This window comes from Budorcas taxicolor, chromosome 19 (assembly GCF_023091745.1).
Source record: "Budorcas taxicolor isolate Tak-1 chromosome 19, Takin1.1, whole genome shotgun sequence".
NCBI lineage: Eukaryota > Metazoa > Chordata > Mammalia > Artiodactyla > Bovidae > Budorcas > Budorcas taxicolor.
Genome location: NC_068928.1, coordinates 35,180,480 through 35,197,228, shown reverse-complemented (window position 1 = coordinate 35,197,228; position 16,749 = coordinate 35,180,480). Strand labels below are relative to the sequence as shown.

The window sequence follows — 16,749 nt, the reverse complement described above, 5'->3', positions numbered from 1 at the left end:
AGGTTGCTTCCATGTTCTAGCTATTGTAAATAGTGCTGGAATGAACAGTGGGGTACATGTGTCTCTTTCAAGTTTGGTTTCCTCGGGGTATATGCCTAGGAGTTGGATTGCTGGGTCATATGGTGGTTTATTCCTAGTTTTTAAAGGAATCTCCAGACCCTCTTACATAGTGGCTGTATCAGTTTTCATTCCCACAGTATGCAAGCACAGTGCAAGAACTGTTGCCAGCAGTGCAAGAATGCTTGCTTTTCTCTGCACCCTCTCCAGCATTTATTGTTTGTAGACTTTTTGATGATGGCCATTCTGACCAGTGTGAGATGATATCTCGTTGTAATTTTGCTTTGCATTTCTCTAATAATGAGCGATGTTGAGCATCTTTTTATGTGTTTGTTAGTTATCTGTATGTGTTCTTTGGAGAAATGTCTGATTAGGTTTTTTCTCCACTTTTTGATTGGGTTGTTTGTTTTTCTGGTATTGGGTTGTATGAGCTGCAGGTATATTTTGGAAATTGATCCTTTGTCATTTCATTTGCTGCTATTTTCTCCCATTCTGAGGGTTGTCTTTTCACCTTGTTTATAGTTTCCTTTGCTGTTCAAAGGCTTTTAAGTTTAATCAGGTACTTATTTTTATTTGCATTATTCTAGGTGGGTCATAGAGGATCTTGCTTTGATTTACTTCAAGTATTCTGCCTATGTTTTCCTCTAAGAGTTTAATAGCTTCTGGTCTTACATTTAAGGTCTTTAATCCACTTTGAGTTTATCTTTGTGTATGGTGTTAGGAAGTGTTCTAATTTTATTCTTTTAATGTAGCTGTCCAGTTTTCCCAGAACCATTTATTGAAGAGGCTCTCTTTTCCCCATTGTATATTTTTGCCTCCTTTGTGAAAAATAAGGTACCCATAGGTGCATGGGTTTATTTCAAGGCTTTCTATATTGTTTGATTGGTCTATATTTCTGTTTTTGTGCCGGTACCATACTGTCTTGATGACTGTAGCTTTGTAGTATTATCTGAAGTCAGGAAGGTTTATTCCTCCAGCTTCATTCTTCCTTCTCAAGACTGCTTCAGCTATTTGGGATCTTTTGTGTTTCCATATGAATTGTGAAAATTTTTGTTCTAGTTCTGTGAAAAATGTCATTGGTAATTTGATAGGGATCACACTGAATCTGTAAATTGTGTTTGATAGTATATTCATTTTCACAATATTGACTCTACCTACCCAGGAACATGGAATATCTCTCCATCTGTTCATGTCATCTTTGATTTCTTTCATCATTGTCTAATAATGTACTGTGTACAGTTCGTCTCCTTAGGTTAGTTTATTCCTAGATATTCTTTTTTCGTTGCAGTGGTGAGTGGGATTGATTTCTTAATTTCTCTTTCTGATATTTCATTGTTAGTATATAGAAATGCAAGTGATTTCTGTGTATTGATTTTGTATCCTGCAACTTTGCTAAATTCACTAATTAGCTCTAGTAATTTTCTGATACTGTCTTTAGGGTGTTCTATATACAGTATCATCTCGTCTACAGACAGAGTTTTACTTCTTTTCCAATCTTTTGTTTCTTTTTTTTAATATAAATTTATTTATTTTAATTGGAGGTTAATTACTTTACAATATTGTATTGGTTTTGCCATACATCAACATGAATCTGCCACAGGTATACACGTGTTCCCCGTCCTGAACCCCCCTCCTTCTTCCCTCCCCGTACCATCCCTCTGGGTCGTCTCAGTGCACTCTGATTGCTGTAGCTAGACTTCTAGAACTATGTTGAATAATAGTGGTGAAAGTGGACACCTTTGTCTTGTTTCTTATCTTAGGGGGAATGCTTTCAGTTTTTCACCTTTGAGAATAATGTTTGCTGTAGACTTATCATATGTTTAGGTAGGTTCCTTCTATGCCCATCTTTTGAAGTTTTACTCATAAATGGGTGCTGAATTTTGTCAAAGGCTTTTTCTGCATCTATTGAGATTATCATATGGTTTCTATCTTTCAATTTGTTCATATGGTGTATCACATTGATTTGCATAATTGAAGAATCCTTGCTTCCCTGGAATAAGCCCAACTTGATCATGGTGTATGAGCTTTTTGATGTGTTGCTGAATTCTGTTTGCTAAAATTTTGTTGAGAATTTTTGCATCTATGTTCATCAGTGATACTGGCTTGTAGTTTTCTTTTTTTGTGTTGTCTCTGTCTGGTTTTTGTATCAGGGTGATGGTGGCCTTGTAGAATGAGTTTGGAAGTGTTTCTTCTGTGATTTTTTGAGAGAGTTTTAGAAGGATAGGCATTGGCTCGTCTCTAAATGTTTGATAGAATTCTGTGAAGCTATCTGGTCCTGGGCTTTTGTTTTTGGGGAGATTTTTGATCACAGCTTCAATTTCACAGCTTGTAATTGGGTTGTTGGTAATTTCTGTTTCTTCCTAGTTCAGTCTTGGAAGATTCAACTTTTCTAAGAATCTGTCCATTTCTTCCAGGTTATCCATTTTATTGCCATACAATTGTTCATAATAGTCTCTTATAATCCTTTGTATTTCTGCATTGTCTGTTGTAACCTCTCCTCCTTCATTTCTAATTTTGTTAATTTGATTCTTCTCTTTTTTTCTTGATGAGTCTGGTTAAAGGTTTGTCGATTTTATCTTCGCAAAGAACCAGCTTTTAGTTTTACTAATCTTTACTATTATTTCTTTCATTGCTTTTTCATTTATTTCTGCTGTGATCTCTACGATTTCTTTCCTTTGGGGTGTTTTTTGCTCTTTTGCCAGTTGCTTAGGTGTAAAGCTGGGTTGTCTATCCGATGTTTTTCTTGTTTCTTGAGGTAGGACTATTGCTGTAAACTTCCCTCTTAGGACTGCTTTGGCTGCATCCCGTAGGTTTTCAGTTGTTGTGCTTTCATTGTCATTTGTTCCTAGAATTTTTATTTCCCTATTGATTTCTTCTGTAACCTATTGGTTATTTAGAAACGTATTATTTACTCTCCATATGTGTGTGTTTCTTACAGTTTTTATCTTGTACTTGATACCTAGTTTCATAGCATTGCAGTCAGAGAAGATGCTTGATACTTCAGTTTTCTTAAATTTACTGAGGTTTGATTTGTGACCCAAGATGTGGTCTGTTCTGGAGAATGTTCCATGTGCACTTGAGAAGAACGTGTATTCTTCTTCGTTTGGATGGAATATCCTGAAGATATCAATGAGACCCATCTCATATAATGTATCATTTAAGACTTATGTTTCCTTATTAATTTTCTGTTTCGATGATCTGTCCATTAGTGTGAGTGGGGTGTTTTAGTCTGCTACTATTACTGTGCAATGGCACCCCACTCCAGTACTGTTGCCTGGAAAATCCCATGGACGGAGGAGCCTGGTAGGCTGTTAAGTGTATGGGGTTTCCCCATATGTTACTTGTTGCTTCTCCCTTGCTGCTTTTAATATTATTTCTTTGTGTTTAGTCTTTGTTAGTTTAATTAGTATGTGTCTTGGGGTGTTTCTCCTTGGGTTTATCCTGTATGGGACTCTGTGCCTTTTGGACTTGATTGACTATTTCCTTTTTGATGTTGAGGAAATTTTCAACTACAATCTCTTCAAAAATTTTTTCATACCTTTTCTTTTTCTCCTCTTCTCCTGGGACCCCTATAATTTGATGTTGTTGCATTTGATAGTGTCCCAGAGGTCTCTGTTCTTTTCGTTCTTTTTACTTTATTCTGCTCTTCAGAAGTTATTGCCACCATTTTATCTTCCAGCTGACTGACTTGTTCTTCTGCTTCAGATGTTCCGCTGTTGATTTCTTCTAGAGTACTTGTAATCTCAGTACTTGTGGTGTTTGTCTCTGTATGCTTATTCTTTAATTCTTCGAGGTCTTTGTTAATTGAGTCTTGCATTTTCTCCATTTTGTTTTCCAGCTTTTCAACCATCTTTACTACCATTATTCTGAATTCTTTTTCAGGTAGTTTGCCTATTTCCTCTTCATTTATTTGGACTTTTGTGTTTTAGTTTGTTCCTTCATTTATGTGGTATTTTTCTGCCTTTTCATTCTTACTATTTTTTAGCATTGTGTTTGAGGTCTCCTTTTCCCAGCCTTCAAGGTTGAATTCTTTCTTCCTTTTGGTTTCTGCCCTCAAGGGCTGGTCCAGTGTAAGCTTTGTGTAAGCTTCCTACAGGGTGAGATTTGTGCTGAGTCTTTGTTCTTCCTCTGATGGGCAAGGCTGAGTGAGGTGGTAATCCTGTCTGCTGATGATTGGGCTTGTAATTTTGTTTAGTTTGTTGTTTAGATTAGTTGTCCTGTACAGGTCTTGTATTCAAGTGGTTTCCTTTGTGGGAGTTCTCACTATTTGATACTCGCTAGGGTTAATTCTCTGGTAGTCTAAGGTCTTGGAGTTAGTACTTCCACTCCAAAGGCTCAAGCCTTTATCTCTGGTCAGGAACAAAGATTCCATAGTGGTTTGTTATGGCATTGTGGGATTAAAATAAATATCCAAAACCGAGAAACCAAAGATGAAAGTGAAAGTCACTCAGTTGTGTACGACTCTTTGCAACCCATGGACTTTATATTTTTTAGTCTATGGAATTCTCTAGGCCAGAACACTGGAGTGGGTAGCCTTTCCCTTCTCCAGGGGATCTTCCCAACCCAAGGATCGAACCCAGGTCTCCCACACTGCAGGCAGATTTTTTACCAGCTGAGCCACGAGGGAAACCCAAGAATACTAGAGTGGGTAGCCTATCCCTTCTCCAGCAGATCTTCCCAACCCAGAAATCGAACTGGGGTCTCCTGCATTGCAGGCGGATTCTTTACCAGCTGAGCCACAGGGACCCCAGACAAATGGGATTTATAAAACCAGGCAAATAATCATTGAAATAATGGAATATGCATACACACCCATAAGTAAGTAAGTAAGTGTTAGTTGCTCAGTCGTGCCCAACTCTTTGCAACCCCATGGACTGCAGCCCACCAGGCTCCTCTGCCCCAGACAGTCCAACAAAGTACAGTAGATTGACCTGGTGAACAAAGGAGGTCAAGAAGTATATCCACCAGTTAAGGAGACTGACTAAAACACAAACTGGAAAACAAAACTAAAGCACGGTGCCAAGTGGGGAATAAAACAAAGAAAATACAATTTATGTTTAGAGGAAAGGTAGGAATGAAAAGAAAGAATAGATATGCAAAGTTAAATAGAGGTAGATAGAGAAGGTTTATTTACATTAAAGATTAACTGCAAGGGGAAAAGAACAGTAGGAAAGGCAAACAAAAGAGTAAATGTAGAAAAAATAATAATAGGTTTGAAAAGTTAAAAGTTAAAATTGAGAAAAGAAAACAAAAAAGGAAAACTCCACAGAACTGCAAAAGCCCAACATAGAGGCAGAGGTTTGTAACAGCAATAACAAATGTGACTGAGGAAAAAAATAATCAAAAGCCTAATTAGATTTTATAGTGCCAATAAAATCAACAACTCCAGCCAAGGTGGGGGGTGGAAATGGAAGGAAAAAAAAAAAAAAAAGAATCTATAGAACACGTCCAAACATAAAAATAATAAATGTTTTTCTTGAGTCACTGCTATCAGAGTCCTTTCTTGCTGGGAGTCACAGTCCACCTTACCTCCCTAGGATGCCCTCCAACACTGGACCTGCTGTGGGGGCAGCTCAGATTCTGATTTGTTCCTACTCCTGTGTGTTCTTGCCTCCAATATCCACAGCTATCAGAACCAGTGCGTTTTCTTTTGTAGGAGCTCTCAATGTCCTTTTATATATTCCATATATATAATATATTTAATATATAATATAATTAATAATAATAAATAATAATTATAACATATTTAATATATATAATATATTTAATCTGCAGCTTGTACAGCTGGTGGGAAGGTTTTGGGTCTTCCTACTGTACTGCCCGTGGGTTTCAATTGTGGTTTTATTACCACCTCTCATGTGGGTTGTCTACTGGGGTTTGCTCCTGAGGCTTCCCTTCCCTTGAGAACTTGGGTCTGCCCCTGTGAGGGCCAGGTGTGAAGGTGGTGCAGCTTCTGGGGTTGCAGGAGTTCTGGCAGCACCAGGTGCTCAGGGGAGTTGGTGGCTAGGGCAGCAGTAAATACAGTGCTCTAGAACGGAATGGCAGCCAGTATTGGCTGATACGCTCCAGTGTCCTTGCCTGGAGAACCCCCCTGACAGAGAAGCCTGGAAGGCCACAGTCTACAGGGTCGCAGAGTTGGGACATGACTGAAGCGACCCTGGGCGCATAGATGTGGTATTTTTTTGCCTGTGGCAGCTCTGCCCCAGTGAGAGTTGAGCGTGAAGGTAACGCAGCTGCTTGGCTTGTGGGGACCCTGGCGGTGCCAAGTGTGCAGGGACACAGACTCCCTCTGCTGCAGAATTTATGGCCCTATCATCTTCCCGACCCACGAATTGAATCTTGCAACTCCCACATTGTAGGAGCCACCAGGGAAGCCCAGTCAGCATCTGTTTTCCCTATTAATTAATTAATATGGTAGGTTTTTTTATGAGTAAGGAATAAATATTGATACAGAGTAGTAATGTTCCTAATGAAATTGTCCTCGGATCCTGGGAGAGTCAGAGTTTGGGGGGAAGAGTTAAAGGGTCAGCAGAGGTACTAAGATTTGGTTATATGAATTGGATATAGATATTAAATATTTACACAGTATGGTGGTCTAATTTACCATAAGAAAGTTCCTAAAATTAGAGGAGGAGTAATCAAAAGTTGAGCCTTGGTAAGTTAGGGAGATACCTGTATTTTGATTGGTGTTCTCCCCCTTCCCTTTTTTCTCCTTTCCTCCTTGTATAAGAAGTGATTTATGTGATTAGCATCATGTTGTTCATATTATCTTGTTTTATATATATGAAGAATATTTTGATAGGATTGTTGAAGAAAGAGTTCACCTTTTATGTTTTCAACTTAACCAGTTTTTTCATTTTGTTTTCTGCTAGATTAATTATTGCATCATTTGCCTTAAGTCATCAACTTATGACCATCTAATACTCTTGCTTTCTAGATGGTCTTCCTGCCCTTCATCCATTCCTTTCCCATTTTAATCTGTTACTAGCAAATTTTTAAACATCTGTCTTTACTGTGCCACGACCTTACAGACAAACATAAAGGCTTTAGAATTTGCGCCTATTAAAATTTTCCTAAATATACACCTAAACCCTCATGTCAGCCTGGGAAATTTTGTTAACGAAATAGTTGAAACAGTGAAATTCATTGAATTCTCATTGAAAGAATAGCAGTAGAGAAGGATGAACATTAGAGCAATAGTCACAGTAAAGAGAGAAAATAGATGAGTGAGAGGCTACTTTTGAGATGCATATAGGGTCATTATACAGATCTATAATGGGTCTGAGGAAGAGGGTGATCATCAATATGGAATACATAGGAGAGAGAAGAAAGAATAAGGACAGATTTTGATTGTTAGATGGCTATTTCTGTCATGAGAATGTGTTCTCATCAGATTTATTATCCCCTTATTCTCCCTTCTCTAAACTATTTGTGCTTATTACCCAGAATTGTAAAGTTCAATTCACTTCAGTCGCTCAGTCATGTCTGACTCTTCACGACTCCATAGACTGCAGCACGCCAGGCTTCCCTGTCCATCAGCAACTCCTGGAGCCTGCTCAGACTCATGTCCTTTGAATTGGTGATGCAATCCAACCATCTCTTCTTCTGGTCGTCCCCTTCTCCTCCTGCCTTCAATCTTTCCCAGCATAGGGGTCTTTTCCAAGGAGCCATTTCTTCGCATATGTGGCCAAAGTATTGGAGCTTCAGCATCAGTCCTTCCAATGAACATTCAGGGCTGATTTCCTTTAGGATTGACTGGTTTGATCTCCTTGCAGCCCAAGGGACTTGGCAAGAGTCATCACCAACACCACAGTTCAAAAGCATACCTCCTAGGAATTGTACACACGTCCTTAATTATATCCTGTTAGTCTAGACCAGTCATCCTTCACTTCTTCCTCTTCCTCTTGACGTCATCAGTATCATCATCAGCTTGCTGTCTAAATCACCCAGCCTTACATATTAGGTACTCTAATACCTATTGATAGATGTTGGAAAACCTGTGCTGGTAGATATTTTGTTTTTTTTTTTCAAATTTTGCTCGAGTAATTTAACTGAGTGAAACGTAGGAACTTCTCTAAAAGCTCTAATCAAGCCAAGAGTTTGTGATTTTTCACTCTAAACCTAAAGATACTATTTATTACTAACGGGATATAGTTTTGTATATATGAAAGTGTATACAAGAAACATTTTTTAGGCCAGTTTTCTAGACCTAGGACATTTACAGGTCTTTTTAGTAACTTGTACTATTAAAGAGGAACTAAGAATGAATTCCGGAGAAAGGCAATGGCATCCCACTCCAGTACTCTTGCCTGGAAAATCCCATGGACGGAGGAGCCTGGTGGGCTGCAGTCCATGGGGTCGCTGAGAGTTGGACACGACTCAGTGACTTCGCTTTCACTTTTCACTTTCATGCATTGGAGAAGGAAATGGCAACCCACTCCAGTGTTCGTGCCTGGAAAATCCCAGGGACGGCGGAGCCTGGTGGGGTTGCACAGAGTCGGCCACAACTGAAGCGACTTAGCAGCAGCAGCAGCAAGAATGAATTCAGTTGCCTTTCAAGTTGAAAACAAAGTTAACCAACACCCCCCCCCCTTTTTTTTTGGCTCTTTCAGGGGACGGGGATGTTTATGTTTGGGATGTGAACTCTAGAAAGTGCCTTAACAGATTTGTTGATGAAGGCAGCTTATATGGATTAAGCATTGCCACATCTAGGAATGGACAGTATGTGGCTTGTGGGTAAGTAAACAGAGGTTCTGGTAACCTTTAATCACCTTTTGCTAATGAAAAAATATTAAAGAATTGAATATACGAGATGGTACCTGAGTAGTTCTGTTTATAAAGTGTTGTAGTGATATGAAATTATAAACCCAGGTCTTTTACATTTCATTGTCTTAATAAGATTTTCTAATATTTGCGTTTTTAGTAATATTAATGACAGTTTTTCAGCTCTTTAGCAAAGAAAATACTGGACTACCTTCTTGTGTGCATCCATCCTAAGTCGCTTCAGTCGTGTCCAGCTGTTTGTGACCCTATGGACAGTAGCCCGCCAGGCTCCTCTGTCCATGGAATTTTCCAGCCAAGAATACTGGAGTGGGTTGTCAGGCCCTCCTCCAGAGGATCTTCCCAACCCAGGAATCAAACCTGTATTTCTTGTGTCTCCTGCATTGGCAGGCAGGTTCTTTACTACTAGTGCCACCTGGGAAACCCAGACTCCCTTATTATGTTACAGTATTTTTTTCTCTTATGTTTGGAATGTTTGTTTAAGTCTTAAAGTTACTTAAAAGTATATATTCTTTCATCTAGCTATGTGGTGTAAACCAATAACATGTTTTTACTGTTGTTAGTATTATAGAGATCTTGAAAGTATTATCTAGAACATATTATTGTGTCATTGCTGAGAAAAATGGTTATTACACAGGGGAAAAGATGGCTTGATTGTCCTATTTGATTTTAAGATGCAGGCTAGGAGAAGGAGGTGTTGGGATACACCTGTAATTCTAAATGATTTTACCACCAAATCACTAATCAGCAACTGTAATTTTAGAACTTCCAGAAGTTGATCTTTATGACTGTTAGATTAAACAAAATTGATCCATAAAGAGTTTTCATTCACATTTCCCTTGTTGGGCAGTCCAGTGGGTCCAGCAGCATAGCTTACTCACCACTTTTTCTTCACCACCTCCTTCAAAGGCTAAAATTGGGGAAACTGCCTATAAATCTCTCTGTCACCATTTGGATATTGGTCAGCAGCTATCTTGTAGCCTGGGAAGAAAGGAGAGTAGAACCAGGTTGTGGCGCTCGGAGGCCAGGCTAACATCATGTGAGTCTGACATAGGCAGGGGACAGCCTGAGCCCAGCACTTGCTAGAGCAGTATGCACTGTGGCAGCAGTGTATGATAGCACGTCTTTTGAGACCAAAGCTCCTTCAATATGTAGACTGATAGTAAAATTATAAGTAATTTTAAGCAGACCTGCTTTACCTTTGTGTAAGACAGAAATGCACAAACATAACCATCACTCAGATTTGTGAAGTTAATCTTTTTCTGGTCTTTGCCTCTTTTTTTTAATATTACTTTTTATTAATCCCCTTTGACAGGCCCAGAGAGGAAAGAATCTAATATTAGCCATTTAAACTCATTTGATTTTAATTGCCTGTCAGTGTAATTGAATTCTGATGTGCTTGGTCAAAGACCATTCCTAGGTTTTTATTGTTAAACCTGTAAAGAAAGGCCTTAACCCTTCTTAGAGGAGTTTCATGTAGGGGGAAGAGTTATTGGTGGCACAGTCAGAGCAGAGGTAGGAGAAACAACTCAACCTAGCTGGGTGACTGGCTGCTCCTTCCCTTCCTCCCACCTCCCTCTCTTTTTCTCTTGATCTCAAAATTTGTCTGATAGTGTCCTGGCTTAAAGTGGATGCTTTCGATTTACAGCTTTGCTCTGATAGGGACATAGGAAACTCAGAATATTGTAAATAGAGGTCTTTTATTTTATAGTGCCTTTTTTTTTTAATGGCTTTGGTTAATATAAGGATTGCTACAACTCATGTTTGATTTCCAGTTCTGTGTTCTTTCCACACTGTCACCCCCTAAGTATTTTGATTTTATTTTAAAAGACTACTGAGAATTCAGGACTGTAGAGAATTACAAAATTTGTTATGATTTAGGGCCTGGAATTAATAGTTCTTTATTTCAGTGTTCTCATTGAACATTTAAAGTGGGTTTCATTTTGCTTCATCTGGAGATTCTTTAGGACATGTGTGCTTTATAATGCAAGAAAAGCCTGTTTTATTCATTGATAATGCTTTGCTTCAGTTTCCTCATTCATAAAACACTTATTGGGCCTTGAGCTGGGGATTAGTGAGATAGAACAATACATTTTCGCCTTTTCATAGTTTATGATCTTATGTGGGGACATACATACATGTATCGGTATTCATAAGGCGAGCCGTCAAGCCATCACAAGGGCTGCAGTTTAGATACAGTGTTTCAATTTTACCAGTGTTAGGAATGGTGATGGCTGTTATAGCTGGAATGTCTGAAAGGGGTTTTGTGGGATATTGGCCCTTGAGCTGGGCATTTTGAGGGCCAGTTGGAATTCAGAGAAAGGTATTGCAGATAGTGGAAAGGATGACAGAATTCAGGTTTGTGTTCTGAGAGGAGTATGGATAGGGTTACTCTTAAGTGGGATGGGGGGTTAGGCTACAAAGGTAGAGAAGCAGGCAAGCAGAGCAGTCTTTTATGCTGTGCTGAATAATATGGACATTATATTAAATGGAAAGTGAAACCATTAAAGATTTTCGAGCAGAGAATCATGATGATAATTGAAACTTAGGGTTTGAAGAGATAATTCTCATAGCCTTTAGATGGGGAATACAGGTGCAGGTGGATGAGCCTTGAGGTCATTGCAGTAATCCAGGCATTCAGTAATAAGGATGGGAATGGGAATAGGTAGATAGGTAAATGACGCTTTCAGTGTATGTCCTAACTGCTTAGAAAATTGGGATGAGAGAGGAGTGACATTCTCAGGCTCCAGGCCAAGACAGTCAGTATAGTTGTCCATAGAATGAGGGTGGATGCTGGAGGGAGGCATGTCGGAGATAGGTTGACAGGGCAGTGTTTATAGGCAGTTAGAAGTGAGTGGAGTTAGATTAAAGGCAGTCATTTGACGGTCCATGGGAGGAAATGAGATGAGAGAGACGCTAGAGCTAGGTTGATCTGGCTGATTGCCATCATTCTTGTTTGGGAAGATTTTTCTGTACTAGGACTTTGCTGATCTGCTAATGCTGTTCTTGATTCAAGAACCTACTTCTAGTCCAGTCAGCTGTGATTGGGGGTGGAAGGGTGACAGTCATGTGTTTTTTTTTTTAGTTAGGAGTTCAGGGATGAGAGCTCCCTTCTCCCTTTGTTCTTGTTTTTCCACTTATGATACCTGGTTTTTATTTTTTTTCCTTGTCATCGTTGCTATTGTTTGTTTGTTTTTAACCTACTGTCTCCCTTCCCCAGCTCATGTCTCACTTACCTTTTCCACAAAGGTTCACTAGAGCAACTTCAGTTCATACTGATTTTTCCTTTCCTTGAGGTTCTAGATCACATATAGAAAGTTTAGCTTATGTTCTCTTATATTTCTGAGTATTTCTTAAGTCTTTTTTTTTCTGGGATTAAATTCTTTCTGCTGTTCTGTATTCCTGTGACAGTTTGCATTGTTGTTGCCAAGTCGTGTCCATCTCGTTGTGACACCATGACCTGTAGCATGCCAGGCTCTTCTGTCCTCCACTGTTCCCTGGAGTTTGCTCATATTAATGTCCCTTGAGTCAATGTAATGCTATCTAACCATCTCATCCTCTGCCACTCCCTTCTTTTGCCTTCAATCTTTCCTGGAATCAAGGTCTTTTCCAATGGACCATTGCAGGAATCTTTCCTAATGGATCTTTGCATCAGGTGGCACAGTATTGGAGCATCAGCTTCAACATCAATCCTTCCAGTGAATATTCAGGTTTGATTTCTTTTAGGATTGACTGATTTGATCTCTTGCAGTACAAGGAACTCAGTTTTTCAGTTCTAGCCTTCTTTATGGTCCAGCTCTCAACATCTATATATGACTACTGGAAAAACCATAGCTTTGACCATATGGAACTTTGTTGTCTTAGTGATGTCTGCTTTTTAATATGCTGTCTAGGTTTGTCATAACTTTCTTTCCAAGGAGCAAGCGTCTTTTAATTTCATGGCTGCAGTCACTGCTCACAATGATTTTGGAGCCCAAGGAAATAAAATCTGTCACTGCTTCCACTTTTCCCCCTTCTATTTACCATGAAGTAAGGGGATTGGATGCCATGATCTTAGTTTTTTGAATGTTGAATTTCAAGCCACACTTTTCACTTTCCTCCTTTACCTTCAATCAAGAGACTCTTTAGATCCTCTTCACTTTCTGCCTTTAGAATAGTATCATATGCGTATCTGAGGTTGTTATTTTTCCTGTCAGTCTTGATTCCCACCCAGCATTTTGATTGATCCCGCCCAGCATTTTGCATGTGCATATAAGTTAAATAAGCAGGGTGAGAATAGGTTTGATGTTCTCCTTTCCCAGTTTTGAACCAGTCCCTTGTTCCATGTCCAGTTCTAACTGTTGTTTCTTGACCCACAAACAGGTTTCTCAGGAGACAAGTAATGTGGTTTGGTATTCCTATCTCTTTAAGAATTGTCCCCATGTTGTGATCCACAGTCAGAGGCTTAAGTGTAGTCAATGAAGCAAAAGTAGATTTTTTCTTAAACTCCTTTACTTTCTCCATGATCCAACGAATGTTGGAAATTTGATCTCTGGTTCTTCTGCTGCTTCGAAACACAGCTTGTACATCAGGAAGTTCTCTGTTCAGTTTTCATACTGCTGGTTACGTGGATATCATTCAATATTCTTAGTAGCATATTAGGATCAGTTATATTGTAGCACAAATACCACTGTAAGTTTCCATATATTAAGATAATTAACTCGTGCCATTTTTGTTCTGCACATCTAAGCAATAATCACATAGGAATTCTTGGGGTAGGGGCTTCCCTGGTAACCCAGTGTTAAAGAATCCGCTTGTCAGTGCAGGAGACTAGGGTTCAATCCCTCATCTGGGAAGACCCCACATACCACGGGGCAACCAAGTCTGTATGCCATAACTGTTGAGTGAGAGCTTTACAGGCAGGAAGGCCAGGGGTCTCCAGAGGAAATAGGCTGCAAGTGTCAGACATATTTTACCTCTCTCTTAAGCGGCAGAGGAAGCAAACGAGTGTTAGGTTTTTTTCCCCTTCTCTATACAAATTTGAAAGGTTTCTCTTAAAATTCTGTGTTGCCATGATGACACTTGGCTCCACCTGAACATGACTTTTCTCAAACCTTGAGCTAACTAATGTGCTTTTCTTATGGAAATGTTTTTCTTAAGCTATGTTAATGAACTGTGTATTTACCCTAGACTCTTGTCTTTCCTCAAGTCAGTTCTGCTTGAGACTCAGAACCAGGGCTCAACAAACCTATATGTTTTACTCATACATTGTTCTCCTACTCTGTTAATGAAACTATATACTTACTTGGACACCTGCCTTTCTTCAAGATAAATGTCAATCGTTTTATGGCTTGGGGTGACTCACCTGGTGCCAGTGTTATCTCAAAATGCATGTTGGGGGTGAGGGGCCTGGTGCCACTCTGAATTTTGAGATGTCTCCTTTCTCTAATTAACAGCTTGCTGATAGGTATATAGTGAAAGTGAAGTCGCTCAGTCGTGTCCGACTCTTTGCAACCCCTTGGACTGTAGCCTACCAGGCTCCTCTATCCATGGGATTTTCCAGGCAGGAGTACTGGAGTGGGTTGCCATTTCCTTCTCCAGGGGATATTCCCAACCCAGGGATAGAACCCAGGTTTCCTGCATTGTAGGCAGATGCTTTACCATCTGAGCCACCGGGGAAGTATAGGTATATAACATTCAGCTAAAGATAGGTATATAACATCTTGCTAAAGACTAGCAAGGGGGCACTCTTTCTGCCCCCTTCTGATGTCTAAGTCAGAAGCTTTCTCTATCTCTTTTATACTTTAATAAAACTTTATTACACAAAAAGTTTGTGAGTGATCAAGCCTTGTCACTGGCCCCGGATTGAACTCCTCTCCTCCAGAGGCCAAGAATCATGGCATCTTTCATGGCTCAGCAACAACCTGTCATGAGCCTGCGACTATAAGCTGCAACTACTGAAGCTCACATCCTGGAGCCCATGCTCTGCAACAGGAGAAAGCCACCACAATGAGAAACTCGCACACAGCAATTGGTGGGTAGCCCCTGCTCCCGGCAAGTAAAGAAAAGCCCTTGCAGGAGGGAAGACCCAGCACAGCCAAAAATAAATAAAATTTTTTTTTTGAAGAATTCATCAGAATAATGATAGTAAAGATGATCCAAAATCTTGAAAACAAAGTGGAGGTTACAGGTAAATAGATTAGAGACAAGGATTGAGAAGATGCAAGAAATGTTTGACAAGGACCTAGAAGAAATAAAGAGTCGATCAATAATGAGTAATGCAATAACTGAGATTGAAAGCACTCTGGAGGGAAACAGTAGTAGAATAACTGAGGCAGAAGATAGAATGGTGGAAATAAATGAAGCAGAGAGGAAAAAAATAAGAATTAAATGAGTACAACCTCAGAGACCTCTAGGACAATGTTAAACGCCCCAACATTCAAATCATAGTAGTCCCAGAAGACGACAAAAAGAAGGGTCATGAGAAAACACTTGAGGAGATAATAGTTGAAAACTTCCCTAAAATGGGGAAAGAAATAGCCACCCAAGTCCAAGAAACCCAGAGAGTCCCCAACAGGATAAACCCCAATGCAAATATTAAAAGCAGCAAGGGAAAAGCAAGAAAATAACACAAAAGGGGATCTCCATAAGGATAACAGCTGATCTTTCAAAAGAAACTCTTCAGGCCAGAAGGGAATGGCAGGACATACAGTGATGAAAGAGAAAAAGCTACAACCCAGATTACTATACCCAGCACGGATCTCATTCAAATGTGAAGGAGAAATCAAAAGCTTTACAGATAAGCAAAAGCTGAGAGAATTCAGCACCACCAAACCAGCTCTTCAACAAATGTTAAAGGATCTCCTCTAGACAGGAAACACAGGAAAAGGTTTATAAACTTGAACCCAAAACAACAAAGTAAATGGCAACGGGATCATACTTACCAATAATTACCTTAAATGTAAATAGGTTGAATGCCCCAACCAAAAGACAAAGACTGGGTGAATGGATACAAAAATAAAACCTCTATATATCCTGTGTACAAGAGACCCACCTCAAACCAAAGGACACATACAGACTGAAAGTGAAGGGATAGAAAAAGATATTTCATGCAAATAGAGACCAAAAGAAAACAGGAGTAGCAGTACTCCTATCAGATAAAATAGACTTTGAAATAAAGGTCATAAAAAGAGACAAAGAAGGACACTACATAATGATCAAAGGATCAATCCAGGAAGTTATAACAGTTAGAAATATATATGCATCAAAGTCGGAGAAGGCAGTGGCGACCCACTCCAGTGTTCTTGCCTGGAGAATCCCAGGGATGGGGGAGCCTGGTGGGCTGCCATCTGTGAGGTCGCACAGAGTCGGACACGACTGAAGCGACTTAGCAGCAGAAGCATGCATCCAACTTAGGAACACCTCAAGATGTAAGGCAAATCGTAACAAGTATGAAAGGGGAAATTAACAGTAACACAATAATAGTGGGAGACTTTAATGCCCCACTCACACCTGTGGATAGATCAACCAAACAGCAAATTAGAAAGGAAACACAAACTTTACATGATACAATGGACCAGTTAGACCTAATAGATATCTCTAGGACATTTCACCCCAAAACAATGAATTTCACATTTTTCTCAAGTGCACACGGGACATTGTCCAGGATAGATCCCATCCTGGGCCATAAATCTAGCCTTAGTAAATTCAAAAAAAAATTGAAATCATTTCAAGAATCTTTTCTGATCACAATGCGGTATGATTAGATGTTAACTACAGGAAAAAAGCTATTAAAAACACAGACATATGGAGGCTAAATAACATGCTTCTGAATAACCAACAAATCATGGAAGAAATCAAACAGGAAATTAAAACATGCATAGAAACAAATGAAAATGAAAGCACGACAGTGTAAAACCTATGGGATTCAGT

General features: G+C 39.4%; 1 protein-coding gene across 1 annotated transcript in view; it reads left to right on the top strand.

Moving 5' to 3' along the window:
* Nucleotides 1–16,749, top strand: part of UTP18 (UTP18 small subunit processome component) — a 55,364-nt gene that overhangs the window by 26,981 nt on the left and 11,634 nt on the right. The window contains exon 10 of the mRNA XM_052658222.1: nucleotides 8,670–8,793. Within this exon, the coding sequence (XP_052514182.1) occupies nucleotides 8,670–8,793 (124 nt within the window). The remainder of the gene's footprint in view (nucleotides 1–8,669; nucleotides 8,794–16,749) is intronic.